The 12,066-nt window shown below is 41.5% G+C and overlaps 1 protein-coding gene across 1 annotated transcript; it reads right to left on the bottom strand.

Moving 5' to 3' along the window:
- Positions 1-3,083: 3,083 nt before the first annotated feature.
- meox1 (mesenchyme homeobox 1) lies at positions 3,084-11,506 on the bottom strand. Its single transcript, XM_035403631.1, has 3 exons — positions 10,673-11,506; positions 5,133-5,305; positions 3,084-3,950 (listed from the first exon to the last, which is right to left on the bottom strand). The coding sequence occupies exons 1-3, from the start codon at positions 11,139-11,141 to the stop codon at positions 3,828-3,830; spliced, it is 765 nt and encodes a 254-aa protein (XP_035259522.1). The 5' UTR covers positions 11,142-11,506; the 3' UTR covers positions 3,084-3,827.
- Between the last annotated feature and the right edge of the window lie 560 nt (positions 11,507-12,066).

Genomic DNA, 12,066 nt, shown 5'->3' with positions numbered 1-12,066 from the left:
TACTCCCTTTTGTGAAGAAAAAACCCTTTTCAACTGTCAAACAGATCAAGAACAGTCATCAGGATCTAGGCAGAGATATGTTAAAGACCACCATAAAGAGAGGAGTACACAGGCAGAACCTCAGAAAGTTCACTGCAAGATGAAATCTGCTGGTAAGCCTAGAGGACAGAATAACCAGATTAGAGTGTACTAAAAAGTACCAAAAAAACTTTAGTCCTGGCAAAAATCTTATGGACAGATAAGAATAGTATTAAACTGTACCAAAGTGATGTAAATAGTATGGAGAGAATAGAGAACAGTGTAGAGAAAGAAAGGAACCAAAAGCACCCCCCCCCCTCCAATCTGTGAAGCATGGTAGAGGTAGTGTTATGGCTTGGCCTGCTCCTGGAACTGGCTCCAGGAGCAGCCCAATATAGATGCTCCAGGAACTGGCTCACTGCTCTTTATTATGACGAGTCTGCTACAGCAGAAGCTGGAAGAATGGTAAAGTGTAAACAAATGTCTTATCTGCTGAGATCCAGCAAAACCCTCAAACTCATTTGATGGTGATTTCACCTTGCAGCAGTACAATGACCCCAAACATACTGCAAAAGCAACCAAGGAGTTTTCACCAGGGAGGGAGAGAACATTTGGTGATGTCTATGGATGTCAGGCAGCCATAGACTTTAGGTTTTTCAACCAAGTACTAAATATGTTGACTTTATCTACAATTAACGATTGTTAATTCGTCCAATCACTTGTGGTCCCGTAATAAGGGGGGTGTGGGGGGGGGGGGGGGGGGGGGGGGGGATCTGGTTGTAATTCCTACATAAATCACCCAATATTGATGTAAATACCCTCAAATCAGAGCAGTCATATTCATTTTTTCATTTCAAAGTTTATCCTTGCTTTCAAAAGTGATATCTCCTGCTTGCACTGAAAGGTCATTAGATAGCTCCTGCTGTTACACTGCAGAGGGAAATAACTTGCTGTTCTTCCAACTGCTAACAACTGTTTTGTTTTTTGTGTGTGCATTTATTGTACTGCCCACAAAAGAAGCAGCAGAGGTCATATTCACAAAGCTTTAAGTCAGGAGTTATTTAAAGAATTTTCATTTTGGGGTCTGCTTTAATAATCAAACTAGATTTGATCATAGTAGAACTGTCCAAGCCTTATTTTGGTAGCCAGAAATAAAGTATTTTGAGTCTTTGCTCCAGTCAGTGGAGCTTTTGCAGTAATGAGAAATTTATTATGATTAAGCATTTCTTATTCCACACTTTTCTTACACTTTGCATATGTAAGCATTGTGTTCTGATGTCATTACAAGCTGGAGCACAGCATCAAAGACAAAATAAGAGTGATAGCAAGGAGAGTCTTCCTACTGCTTTTGTGCATTTACTATTCATTAAGACCTGTCGGCACAACTAGAATTAAGGTTTTATAAACTTTCAAAACACCCAAATGTGGATTGCCACATCAAATATCATATTTACATATTTCCTATATCTTGATATCCAGACATCACCATCAATTATACGTCTGTCTCAATGATTCATACTACTCAGCAAATCATCTTATCTTCTAATATAAAATATTAGGCTTGAACGTATGGCTGCGTGTGTTGAGGTAAACATTCATGTCTCTGGTTCAGGCTTCTGGACCAGCAGGGCAGTTGGGCAGTTAAACTGTTTGTACAAATGTGTAACATTTTAGCATTGGTTTGTGTATTGCCACTGTGGATGAATGTTTGCTTTACATTTTGACATGACTGAGGAAACAACCAGTACTGAACTGTTATCATGACCAGTACCACTATAAATCCTACCATTATAACAACCTATTATTTCCACTACTTTTCTCTTTAAACGTAGTTCTGATGATTTAGAACACAGGGCTATCTTTCGACAGCGGCTGTTGTTTTGAAGGGTCAGTGGCACAGTACGGGTTAAAGGCAGCAGAGGGTGTGTATGGAATCATACCTCTGTCAGCAGTAACCTCCAAGGGCTTTGTGTAGCAGGCCAAACAGCACATAGGCCCACCATTGTGTGTCCCCTGGACTCCAATGCTTTATGAATGTTTTCTTTGGGAAGCAGGAAATTGGATGACTGGCTACCTGCTACAACAACATCCTGTATTTGAGAACTCAGGTTTTCGCCCATACCCACCTATTATTTCCTCTTTCCATTGCGCTTAAGTGGTGAGACCAGAGACTTCTGGTCCGATCAGCCCCCTGCATGGGCTGGACCAGCCAGACTTCCATTCTGATCGTGATTGATTTTGCCATGTCCAGATGCTTCCCCTGAAATACCTGGCTTTGTTGGCAAAGAGAGTAAGAGAGGGGGAGAGAGAGAGCGCCCACCTTTACACAGCTGAGGGCACCAAATGACCTCATCACTTTGCGTGTTTGGTAAGACCTTTTTTATTTTTAGGCAGACAGCTCTTATTCCCTTCTACAAATAACTGCACACATGATGATCAGCTTATTTTGTCACGATCACCTTGTTTTGATTTACTGGTCTGTAGGAGTAGCCATTGCTCTAGATAAAATAGATCCGACTGAAGAAAATCATTCTCAAAGCACACTGCCAGAAAAGTGTGTAATTACTTCCCTGAAGATGTTCCCCCATCAAGGGCAGAGTGGGAGTGTATTTGCATTGCATCTGCAGAAATTCAGCAATTAGTTTAATGGATTTTTCAGGTTTGTGTGACAATAATTACATCCCCTTTATACATCCGGTAGATATTGCTGGGGGATAATTCAAAACATAACCAGCTGTGAAACTTACCGATCACATACACTATAGGATGTGTCCAATATGAAAGAATGAAAGAAAAACAAAAACCCAGTTGATATATGGATTGCGGTTTGTGGTTAAAGTTCGAAATAGTGTTCATTTTTTGCAGTGCTCTTTCGCTACAGTTGCCAAAACAGTCAGACCGAAAGCTATATAAATAATATTGCATAAGTAGTGTCTCAACCCTAGCCAAGAAATCGTAGCTTTGTGTCATTTCACCTCATAACTCACAAAGACTAGCTGGAAGAAATTCTCAAGGCCTTTTTTCTCTTTTTTTGTAAAGATTTATTCAAGCTTTTTATAGCAGATTTTAATATGCTACATCTGAATTTTATTTATCATTTCAAATGTTAAAACAGAAATGCAACAAAAAAGAAACACATGATAATCAAAAACAATCTCTACAGACAACCTGATGACACCGCAGAATAATCAAAGATTGAGGCACTCATGATTTGGCGGTTTTTGGAATGCTTGTGAAATTGCTCTTTGGTTTCCCGCATTTTGCATTTGGGAAGCAGAAGCCATGATCTCACACCTGAGCTGTGGCACAGTTTTCCAACAGGAAGTCCAGACAGAGAGTGATCCAGGATTTCAGTCACCGAGCAAACGGTCTCTGAACATGCTCAGTCATAAACGTCATAACCATAGGAAATAGCTCCCTTTTATGGGTGAGAAGACCAAGAGGTCAAGAAACAAATAATCTGCATTTAAATGAAGTGATGAGACCGAAGTTCTTCTTCTCTGTTTGTCCTAGTCCCTTCTAATCAGTGTTCCAGGGATTAGAGGCATAACATTTCAAGTTTATCACAGTCATAAAATGTGGACCTTGAGCCAAAGCATCCAGTCCTTGAGTAGCATAGCCACCCAAACAATATTATGGGACAAGGCATACTGCTGCTTGCCCCAGAGTCTAGACGTGAATGAAAGTCATAAGCTGATGGCAGATTCAGAGGACGTTCTGTCCAAGGTTATGCCCCTGGTAGCCAAGCATCCACGGATTCATTGTGAAAGCTCTGGGTGTCCAGCTGTTGTTAGTGATCTTCGGCCACTTCACTCTGAGCTGGGTGAAGCAGCAGAATCCACCTCATCTGCCTCCAAGTCATGGGGGGAGGCTGGCTGCCCTCCTTTGACTCTTTTCCATTTCATCCGCCGGTTCTGGAACCAAACCTTCACCTAAAAAACACAAATATGACCGATATAACAACGGAAAAATTAAGTGAATCTTTATTGTCTTTTGTGAATGCCATAGATGAACTTTTAAACACTTTTGAAAACATTTCTATCAATATCATTATCAATGCTTGAAGTTCCTGAACATAACTGTAGTGCTCTGAAATGAAAAAGCTGTCACACAATGTAAGTAATAATATAATTGTGATTGATATGCTTGATGGTTTTGAGTCAATAAGTTGTAAATAGTTAATAATAATTTAATGATGACTGTTCATACTGTTCCCAGTCATGACATAATTTCCTGTGGGTATAGCGTGCCTCCTTCCTGTGTGGGCTGGGCTCTGGAGAGGCTATGCAAGTCTGTTGCGCATCCCTCTTTGCATTCCCCACAGCAACACAGGAACATGGAAAATCTGTTCCCACACTATTTTAAGCGCATCAACTTGTCTAAGGATGTCAGTCACTTGTGTGAGAGCAGGGGCCGCTGCCTGCCAAGATGTGGGCTGTATCGGAAAAACACAAGACAGGGCTACAGAGGGGATTTGCAAGAAGCCCAGGACAGGGCTGGGATCTGGCTTGCATTTGGAACTAAGGCCTGGGAATTTCATTTTTGCTTGACCCGGGCTACATGTGGTCATTCCAAAATCACAGCTGAGGGCAATGGGGAGGCGTTGGGTGTGTGTGTGTGTGTGTGTGTGTGTGCGTGCGTGTGGGTGGGTGGGTTTTGGGTTTAAGAATAATATTCCATATATAAATTATGTCACAACAAGAAGTTCTCAGCAGTTTTTAAAGGTCTCGTTGTGGGTTGCCTTGCAATTTCCTTGAATGTGACGAGTGATTTAATCACCCCATTTGGAAGAGAATGTACTCAGATATATTTTGGAGAGAGGCGTCTTAATGAGATCCCTCTTCAGGTAAAGGTTGAGGTTGGTGATGTTTCCTGAGTATCCTAAGCATGAATAAAAGTGCAGTTGCACAAGAGGGAAGAGGGAGAGAAAAGACTACAGCCCTAAACAGAAATGTTTGGAAGACCTAAAAGACCAAGCCATGATAATGATAGAGTCACTGGGGCTTCAACAATAGCCGAATGAGATCATGACTATGACTCGGTGCATTTTTAAAGTAAACTGTGGCAGTGAACAGCAGTGTGGTGCTGTTCTAATGCAGAAAACAAGCTGTTACCTGTCTCTCGGTGAGGTCCAGGTTCACTGCAATCTCATAACGTCGCAGCCGGGTCAGGTAGTTGTGATGGGTGAACTCAGCCTCCAGCTCTCGGAGCTGCTCCTTGGTGAAAGCTGTCCGTTCCTTGCGGGCTTTGCAGTTGGAATCAGCCTTGAAGCTGGGGTCCTGGACCTCTGGAAGACCAACGAGTGGGAGAAATTAATACTGAGACCACACCTTTTATATCGGCGTTAGAGATCTATTGTAACTGACACACAGATGTCTCACACGATGATTTGGGCTACATGATCCATAATGCTACACTGTGAAAATACTATGCACTATCTGGACAGCAAAGTGTAATTATATAACCTTTATGTACTGAAGGTTTTCGACCTTTGATCTGTGTTTGTAGCAAGCATCCAGAACAGTGATGCCCTTGAGTTTCCGTGAATACTGCACTTTCAGATGTCCTTTGAAAAAAAGCCAGTGAATCACTAGGGGTTAGGCCCTGTGTGACGGTGCTTGACATTAATTAAGTATGCACTGTGACCTGCCCAGGCAGAAGAGCCGGACACACACAGAGCGTGAGCGAATGGCAGTCAGAGTGCAGGATGAGAGAGGGCCACAGAGGGCTTGAGTTAGAGAGGAATGCAGTGGAACATCGTTAAATCCACCAGACAAAAGAAAAAAAATATGCGTACAGTTTAATTGCAGGTACATTTTGTTATGATAGCTATTCCTTTGAGCACCGACTGATACCTGCCTCATTATAAATCGAGTGTTCTGATGAGGAGAAAATGAAAATACTAAATAATATTCACAGATTATTTCTTTCCTAGCCCCCTGAAGCCTAAGTCAAGAACAAGTGGTGAACTTAGTGGTGGAAATGGAAAATTTATTTACTATTTATTCTTTATGACTGTGCTTGAAAATTCAGCACGTCATTTTCCTCCTTATCCCAAAAATACTGTCCCCAGATTTTGCTCTTAAATCAGTTAAATCATAATATAAAAGTAGGGAAAGCTGCATATCAACTGCTGCAAATGATCAATAAAAACAATTTTAAAAATGAGAAATTAGAAATAAAAAAAATGTATTTATGAATCAAAGCAAGTAAATTCAGGTGAGTTCGTTTTTGAAAGTGTAACTTTGGATCATTTGGAGAAAAAAATATATAAGCTGATGTAATGCCTGTCAAATGCTTGTAATTTGTCAGCTTGAGAGCATCGTTGCCAAATGATGAGACAAAACTACAATAGGTTTCAGTCATGAGGCCAGATGTGAACAGAGTGATCCAGACTGCATGCTAACTATAGAAAACCCATTGGATCACATCAGACTTCAGAAATGTAACTTTCAGCCTTTGTATTGAGCAGAGAATGTGTCATTATTATTAGAATTACTTCTCTGCTTCCCCATTCAAAACCACATGAACTCAGTCCCACCGCTTTCAAAGTGTGCCCATCTGGACTGTTAATGTGGACGTGGGAGTAATTTCGGTGCGGACACCTGGCAAGCCAGGTTTCAGGCTTGGACACAGGCCCCCGTGGAACAGGTCCCAATAAATAAGTCCCATTAACTTTCTTAGTCACCCCTGCACCCAGTAGGGAGGCGCTGAAACAAACAGCATTTGGCAAATGTTTGGAAAGGGTGGTGAAATAATTTGTCCAAATTAAAACTGAGTGCTGCCTGCTGCTAGGCCCCACCATAAAGACATAAAACACATGCAAACAACCAGTCCCTGCCCCCTAACAGCACACACCATGTCCCCAATCCCAAATCAGTATAAAACATTTGAGCAATTATTTTACTTTAATGCCAGGTCTACGTCTTACTCATTGTAATGAAATGCAAATAGCTTTGTACTTTTTTGAAGGTTTATGTCTGATGTAATGGTTTTTAAATCCATACAAGCTGTATTAGTATGCTTCAGACTATTTACTAATTTACATTTATTTTCTTTCTTTGTTTTCCAGTACAACTGCATAGATGTGATTTTGCTCATAGTTATATTTTTGAAAGTGAGCATCAGGCTTGTAAAAAAAATATAATTTGTCTTTGCTCTAAACGGCCTTGATGATTGCATGCACAAGTAAGCCTAAAAGTAAGCATTATGCTTAAAAAATAAAATAAAAGAATGACCATAAAAATAGCCGACTTGTTACTGCACAGATACGTAAATACATGCATACATTGCTATATTTGATATGTTCACATATTGTGGGTTCATCAAATACAAAGTTCTCATTTTTAGTCTCTTTAAAATAGATTTGAATAAGAGACTTCCATTGCTTGTGAAAATGGAACATAAAATTGAAATTCTCTAAAAAAAAGAAAATCTCCAGGATGTGTGCCGGCCGATTATTGGTTAGGCCTACACAAATGCTGTGTTTTCTCAATAAAGACCACACCAACCTGTGGGAAATTTCACATCAGTTATTTAGAAAGTAGCCTACTTGCCGCGCTACCATATTACTGCTTCCAGGTGTAATATTGTCCTGTTAAATCACTTGTTAAGGAGCATTTGATAACCTTGGCAACACTTGGAGCGGTTTCTGGCACTAGGAACAAGACGGGTTTTTTCTTATGTAAATTTTACCTCAGCTGAGCCTACTACAAATGCTGCATATTCCTGTATGCACTGCGCTGCACGGTCTTCAGCGGGATTTGACTTACAGTTTAATGACGGGACCATGTCAATGGATAAGAATGTGAAAGCGGATTGCTGGAAGGATATTTTACCAGACGTGGTCTGGCGTGTTTATACCACATTGTCCGAGGGTTACGTAAAGGAAATTCTAGAACAAAAAATAAATAAATTAATTAAAATGGATTTCTTAAATGAACTAACATGTGTTGTTGCTGCAACTATGGTAAGGACTAAAAATTTAAAATTAAGTGTGGAGTCGTGAGTTTCGGTGCCCAACTATATAATATTAATGAATAAAATTGCTGTATAAATGTAATACTATTAAATACTTTTCTGGTAATATACTTTGATTTTCAACATTGAATTTAATCCTCACAGAGCTGTACATTTAATGACTGTAGAATGCTAAACACAGAGACGTAGTTTTATCTTATTTAGACGAGCATGCTTAGTTTACAGAGTAAGGTGGAGAGATCAACACGTGCAGACACACATCTAATTGGTCAATTTCAGGATTTCCTAGATCGTCACCAAGTGCCTTCTATTTGCCTTCTAACCACACTGGATAAAATTGCTCAATTACTTGGGTCACAGTGCAAAATTGTAAGGTTATTTAAAAAATTTAGGTTGTGAATATTATATGGTTCATTCACATTTCCAGGGGTTTAGCAGGGTGGTGAACCAAGTTAAAACCAGAACCATTCACAACAGATTTAAGTCTTCAACTCCTGACATAGGGAAGACTGAATAGTACAATATTATGACCACAATTCTTCTTCTACCCAAGGACCTATAACTAAAAACATTTCCCTGTGAATATGTTTACTATTCAAAAATATACTATACAGAAATATTTTAGAATGGTTTTAATTTCACACAGTATTAATCTCATCCCAAACCAACATTAATTTGAAAAGTTCTTTTAAACTTCAGGTTGTCCTCTGGCAAAACTTTTATTGTCTTAATCTTTACTGTTTTTGACTATATACCAAAGCTAATCAACTATAATTGCATACACTTGTCTTCTATTATTGCACAGTATATTGTATTCTACTCTTATTTTCTTAAGTTTGATTTAATGACAGATGCTAACTTGCTATGTGTCTGAGTGCACTATGCTAATTTCCATCACTGTTTTTTTAATTTTTAATTTTTTAAAATAATGAACATACATATACTTTGATTTGTATTTGAAGGTGGTGGTATTTTCAAAGTGAGGCACTCCCAATGACCCTATTTCTATTTGGAAATTGTGAAAGATGAACTAATTCCATGCACTGACCATACATTTAAAATGTGTGGAACTCACAGTTGGCTGGTCTAGCTGTCAGAAGGACACATCCAACCAAACTGCCATATCATTGAGGTAAGTCTTAAGTGTTTTTTTCCTGGTCTCAACAGTGTACAAAAGATCAATAGATTGCTGCATAATTGTTGTACAAAGGTTGATCTCACAGGTCAACAGAGTAATATCCATCCAGTGATTATGGTCATTTTCACCTGACTGTTTTTTTTTTTTTTTAAATAGAGGAACTAAAGACAATTGGAGGAAGGGATTGTTTTGACTCTTGTGCGAATGGAAAGAAATGTGTTGTGCCACCTACATACTTGCATACTTCCCTCTTGCAGCTATCATTCCTCACAATCTTTGTGGAACATATTATTTTTGTGGAAATAATGTCATTTTTACATATCAGGAATACCACAGCGTAACAGATCAGAAAACTATTTCAGAACAGAGCTGGGGAGTCCATTTCCTGCCAGGTTGCACCACCATTCTACTGTGAGCTATTTAATGACAGAAGTGTCTGCTTGTACTGGATGTTAATCCAGATGAGCCTGAGCTCTGGAAGGGGAACTCAGGTAGACTGCAATCGCGGTGTATCTGTCAACCGCTCTGAGGTATTTGGTCTGATTATCTGCTGATCGGTGACAAAAGTCGTAGAGATATAAAGGAGCTTTTGAATGTAAAGGCGCTGTAAAATATACACCTGTAAATACTGTAGGTTTCAATCTGTTTATGCACATAGGAACGAGTAGCTCTGCACTAGAGGAAGAATCTGGCTGTCACAGGCTGAGCAGTAATATGATCACAAGCACCAAGGGGGGGACACGTGTAGCATTGAGCCAGTCATTACCCATATAAAGTTCAGCAAACAGCAACAGAAGGTTAAAATCGTGAAACCAAAGCAACTGAAGCATGTTTCACGTTGATTTAAAACCTTATTTCAAAGCCACTGTCAAGCCTAGTTTTACAGGCTAACCTATCTGGCAATTAAATTGTAAATGCAATATCTACCCTGCTGAAAATTTCAGCTAAGACCAGCTGGGATTCTAAGCTGATGGTTTAAAATGTGGTTTTGACACTTCTAGCTTGTCATAGCAGCTCTGTAGCAGGACAGGCTAGTTAAAACTGGGTTTGCTGGAAAAGTAAGCTTGTGGTAAAACTGGTGGACTAGCTGACAATATAAGCTGGTCAACTGGTGAACAGCTGGTTGACCAGCTAAAAGCATAAAAAGCACATCTTACACCAGCTTGACCGGTTTAGGATTTTAGCTGGAATATTCAGTAGGGTAAGTATATATTGAATAAAACAATTATAAGAGAAATTTCATTGCTTATCTGTTGTAGGGGCAAAGAGTGACTACATGAGTCTAATGTGGGCAAGCATACAGTTTGTTCTGATCTATGTTGGCAATAAACACAAACACAAAAAATGTGTTTACAAGCATTGATGACAAAATACCAGTTCATGACGCAGACATAATATTGTTTGTTGCGTAGTTTCTGGCAGGTAAAGCTGTGCTGCAGTATGGCGCACAGCGCAGAAACGTTTGCTACCTATGATGCTGGCCCACAATGCCTCAGGAGGCAGCCAGCCAGCTCTTCATGCCACGCGCAGACCCACCTGTGATATCCCTCTTTCGCTTGGATGTCTTTTTCTCCGTCTCGGCGGGTGCCAGGCTGTGCGGTGCGAACTCTCCCTCCAGACACCCGCTCACGGGCCCGTGCACCCTGTCCCCACCCGCACTGTCCATCTCCCCCCCACCGCCGCCGCCGCCGCCAGCCACGCAGGGCTCCGGCCCCCGGCCACGGGGCTCGCACGCGGGGAACTGCCAGTCCGCCCGCTGGAACCCGGCATGCGGCTCGCCGTACAGCCGCTCGTCGCGGGGGTAGCCATGCGGCGCCGACACCAGGCAGGAGGCCGGGAAGTCCGTGTAGGCCAGGAACTCGGGCTTCTGGTGCAGGGAGAAAGGGCCCTGCTGGTAGGCCTGTAGGCCCGTCGCCGGCACCCCCGCGTGGGGGTTACGCATGCAGCCCCAGATGGAGCTCCCGGGATGGGCGCTCCTCATGCAGCTGCTGGCTGGTTGATCCATGATGAGTGCACGTGACAACAACAACAACAACAACAAAAAAGTCTCTTCAGAAAAGGCGGGCGGCTCGGTTTGCACTACTGAAGTGTGGGAAATAACATCCACTTGGTTTTATATGCGCATTGCCTGGCAGGGAAAAGAAAGAGTCAGTCTGAACCTCTGTGGGTGCCGCTGGACCTCAGTAGCATGTGCTGGATGGAGAGACCTTCAAGTAGCCGTTCCCCTCTCTGCCCGTCAGGCAGCTTTGAGCAGCTCCACTACTGTAAGCCGCCGTGAGTAATCTGACCGGTCGCGCGGCGCTGCATCCTCTCCCTGGTCCCGGGCTCTTTTCACAGTTCTAAGGCATTCCTGACAAGTGATCCCTCCTCTCTTTTAAACGCTTCGGTGGGAAAGAGTGGTAAGTTTATGGAGTGAAACGCGAGCCTGCGGGGGCGGGGCCCTCCGAGCCACATGTTGGTACCTCCAGCCTACCCTGCCTCATCAACTATTAATCACGGGGGAAATTTTATATGCACATCTAATGGGATTTCCAGGCGCTGGCTTTTAAAGGAACATTGTCTGTAAAATATAAAACGAACACCCACATGGGAGAGGGGGCAAACTTTCTCTCTCCTCTCCTATGCATGAGATGCGTTATTGCTCCCAACTAACTGTATGCAAAAGCATTGTTGCACCCCCTTATAAACCCCCTATCCCAAAACTATTCTTCATATTCTTTGAAAGACTGGTGTCTACAGCACAGAACGTAAAGCTCTGCATTGGTTACCAGTTAGTTTAGTTTTAGGATTGTAGGATGTTAAAATTATTTTAATTCATTTTAAAGTCCTTAATGGATTCGCACCTGAATCCATTTCCAATCATTCAGAACTCTGAGTTCTGTGCGAGCTAACCTTTTGTGTGTTCCAAAGGTGATGAAATGTCCTTTTCT

This window comes from Anguilla anguilla, chromosome 2 (genome assembly GCF_013347855.1).
Source record: "Anguilla anguilla isolate fAngAng1 chromosome 2, fAngAng1.pri, whole genome shotgun sequence".
NCBI classification, from domain to species: Eukaryota; Metazoa; Chordata; class Actinopteri; order Anguilliformes; family Anguillidae; genus Anguilla; species Anguilla anguilla.
Note: the sequence above shows the minus strand (reverse complement) of the source record. Positions and strands in the feature narration are given on the sequence as shown.

What these genes read in the sequence shown, in the direction of transcription:
- meox1 (XM_035403631.1), bottom strand. Translation starts at nt 11,141, where the DNA reads ATGGATCAACCAGCCAGCAGCTGCATGAGGAGCGCCCATCCCGGGAGC. An exon ending in GCGAAAGAGGGATATCACAG is followed by an intron (nt 5,306 to 10,672) that starts GTGGGTCTGCGC and finishes TTGGTCTTCCAG; the next exon opens with AGGTCCAGGACCCCAGCTTC. An exon ending in TGGACCTCACCGAGAGACAG is followed by an intron (nt 3,951 to 5,132) that starts GTAACAGCTTGT and finishes TGTGTTTTTTAG; the next exon opens with GTGAAGGTTTGGTTCCAGAA.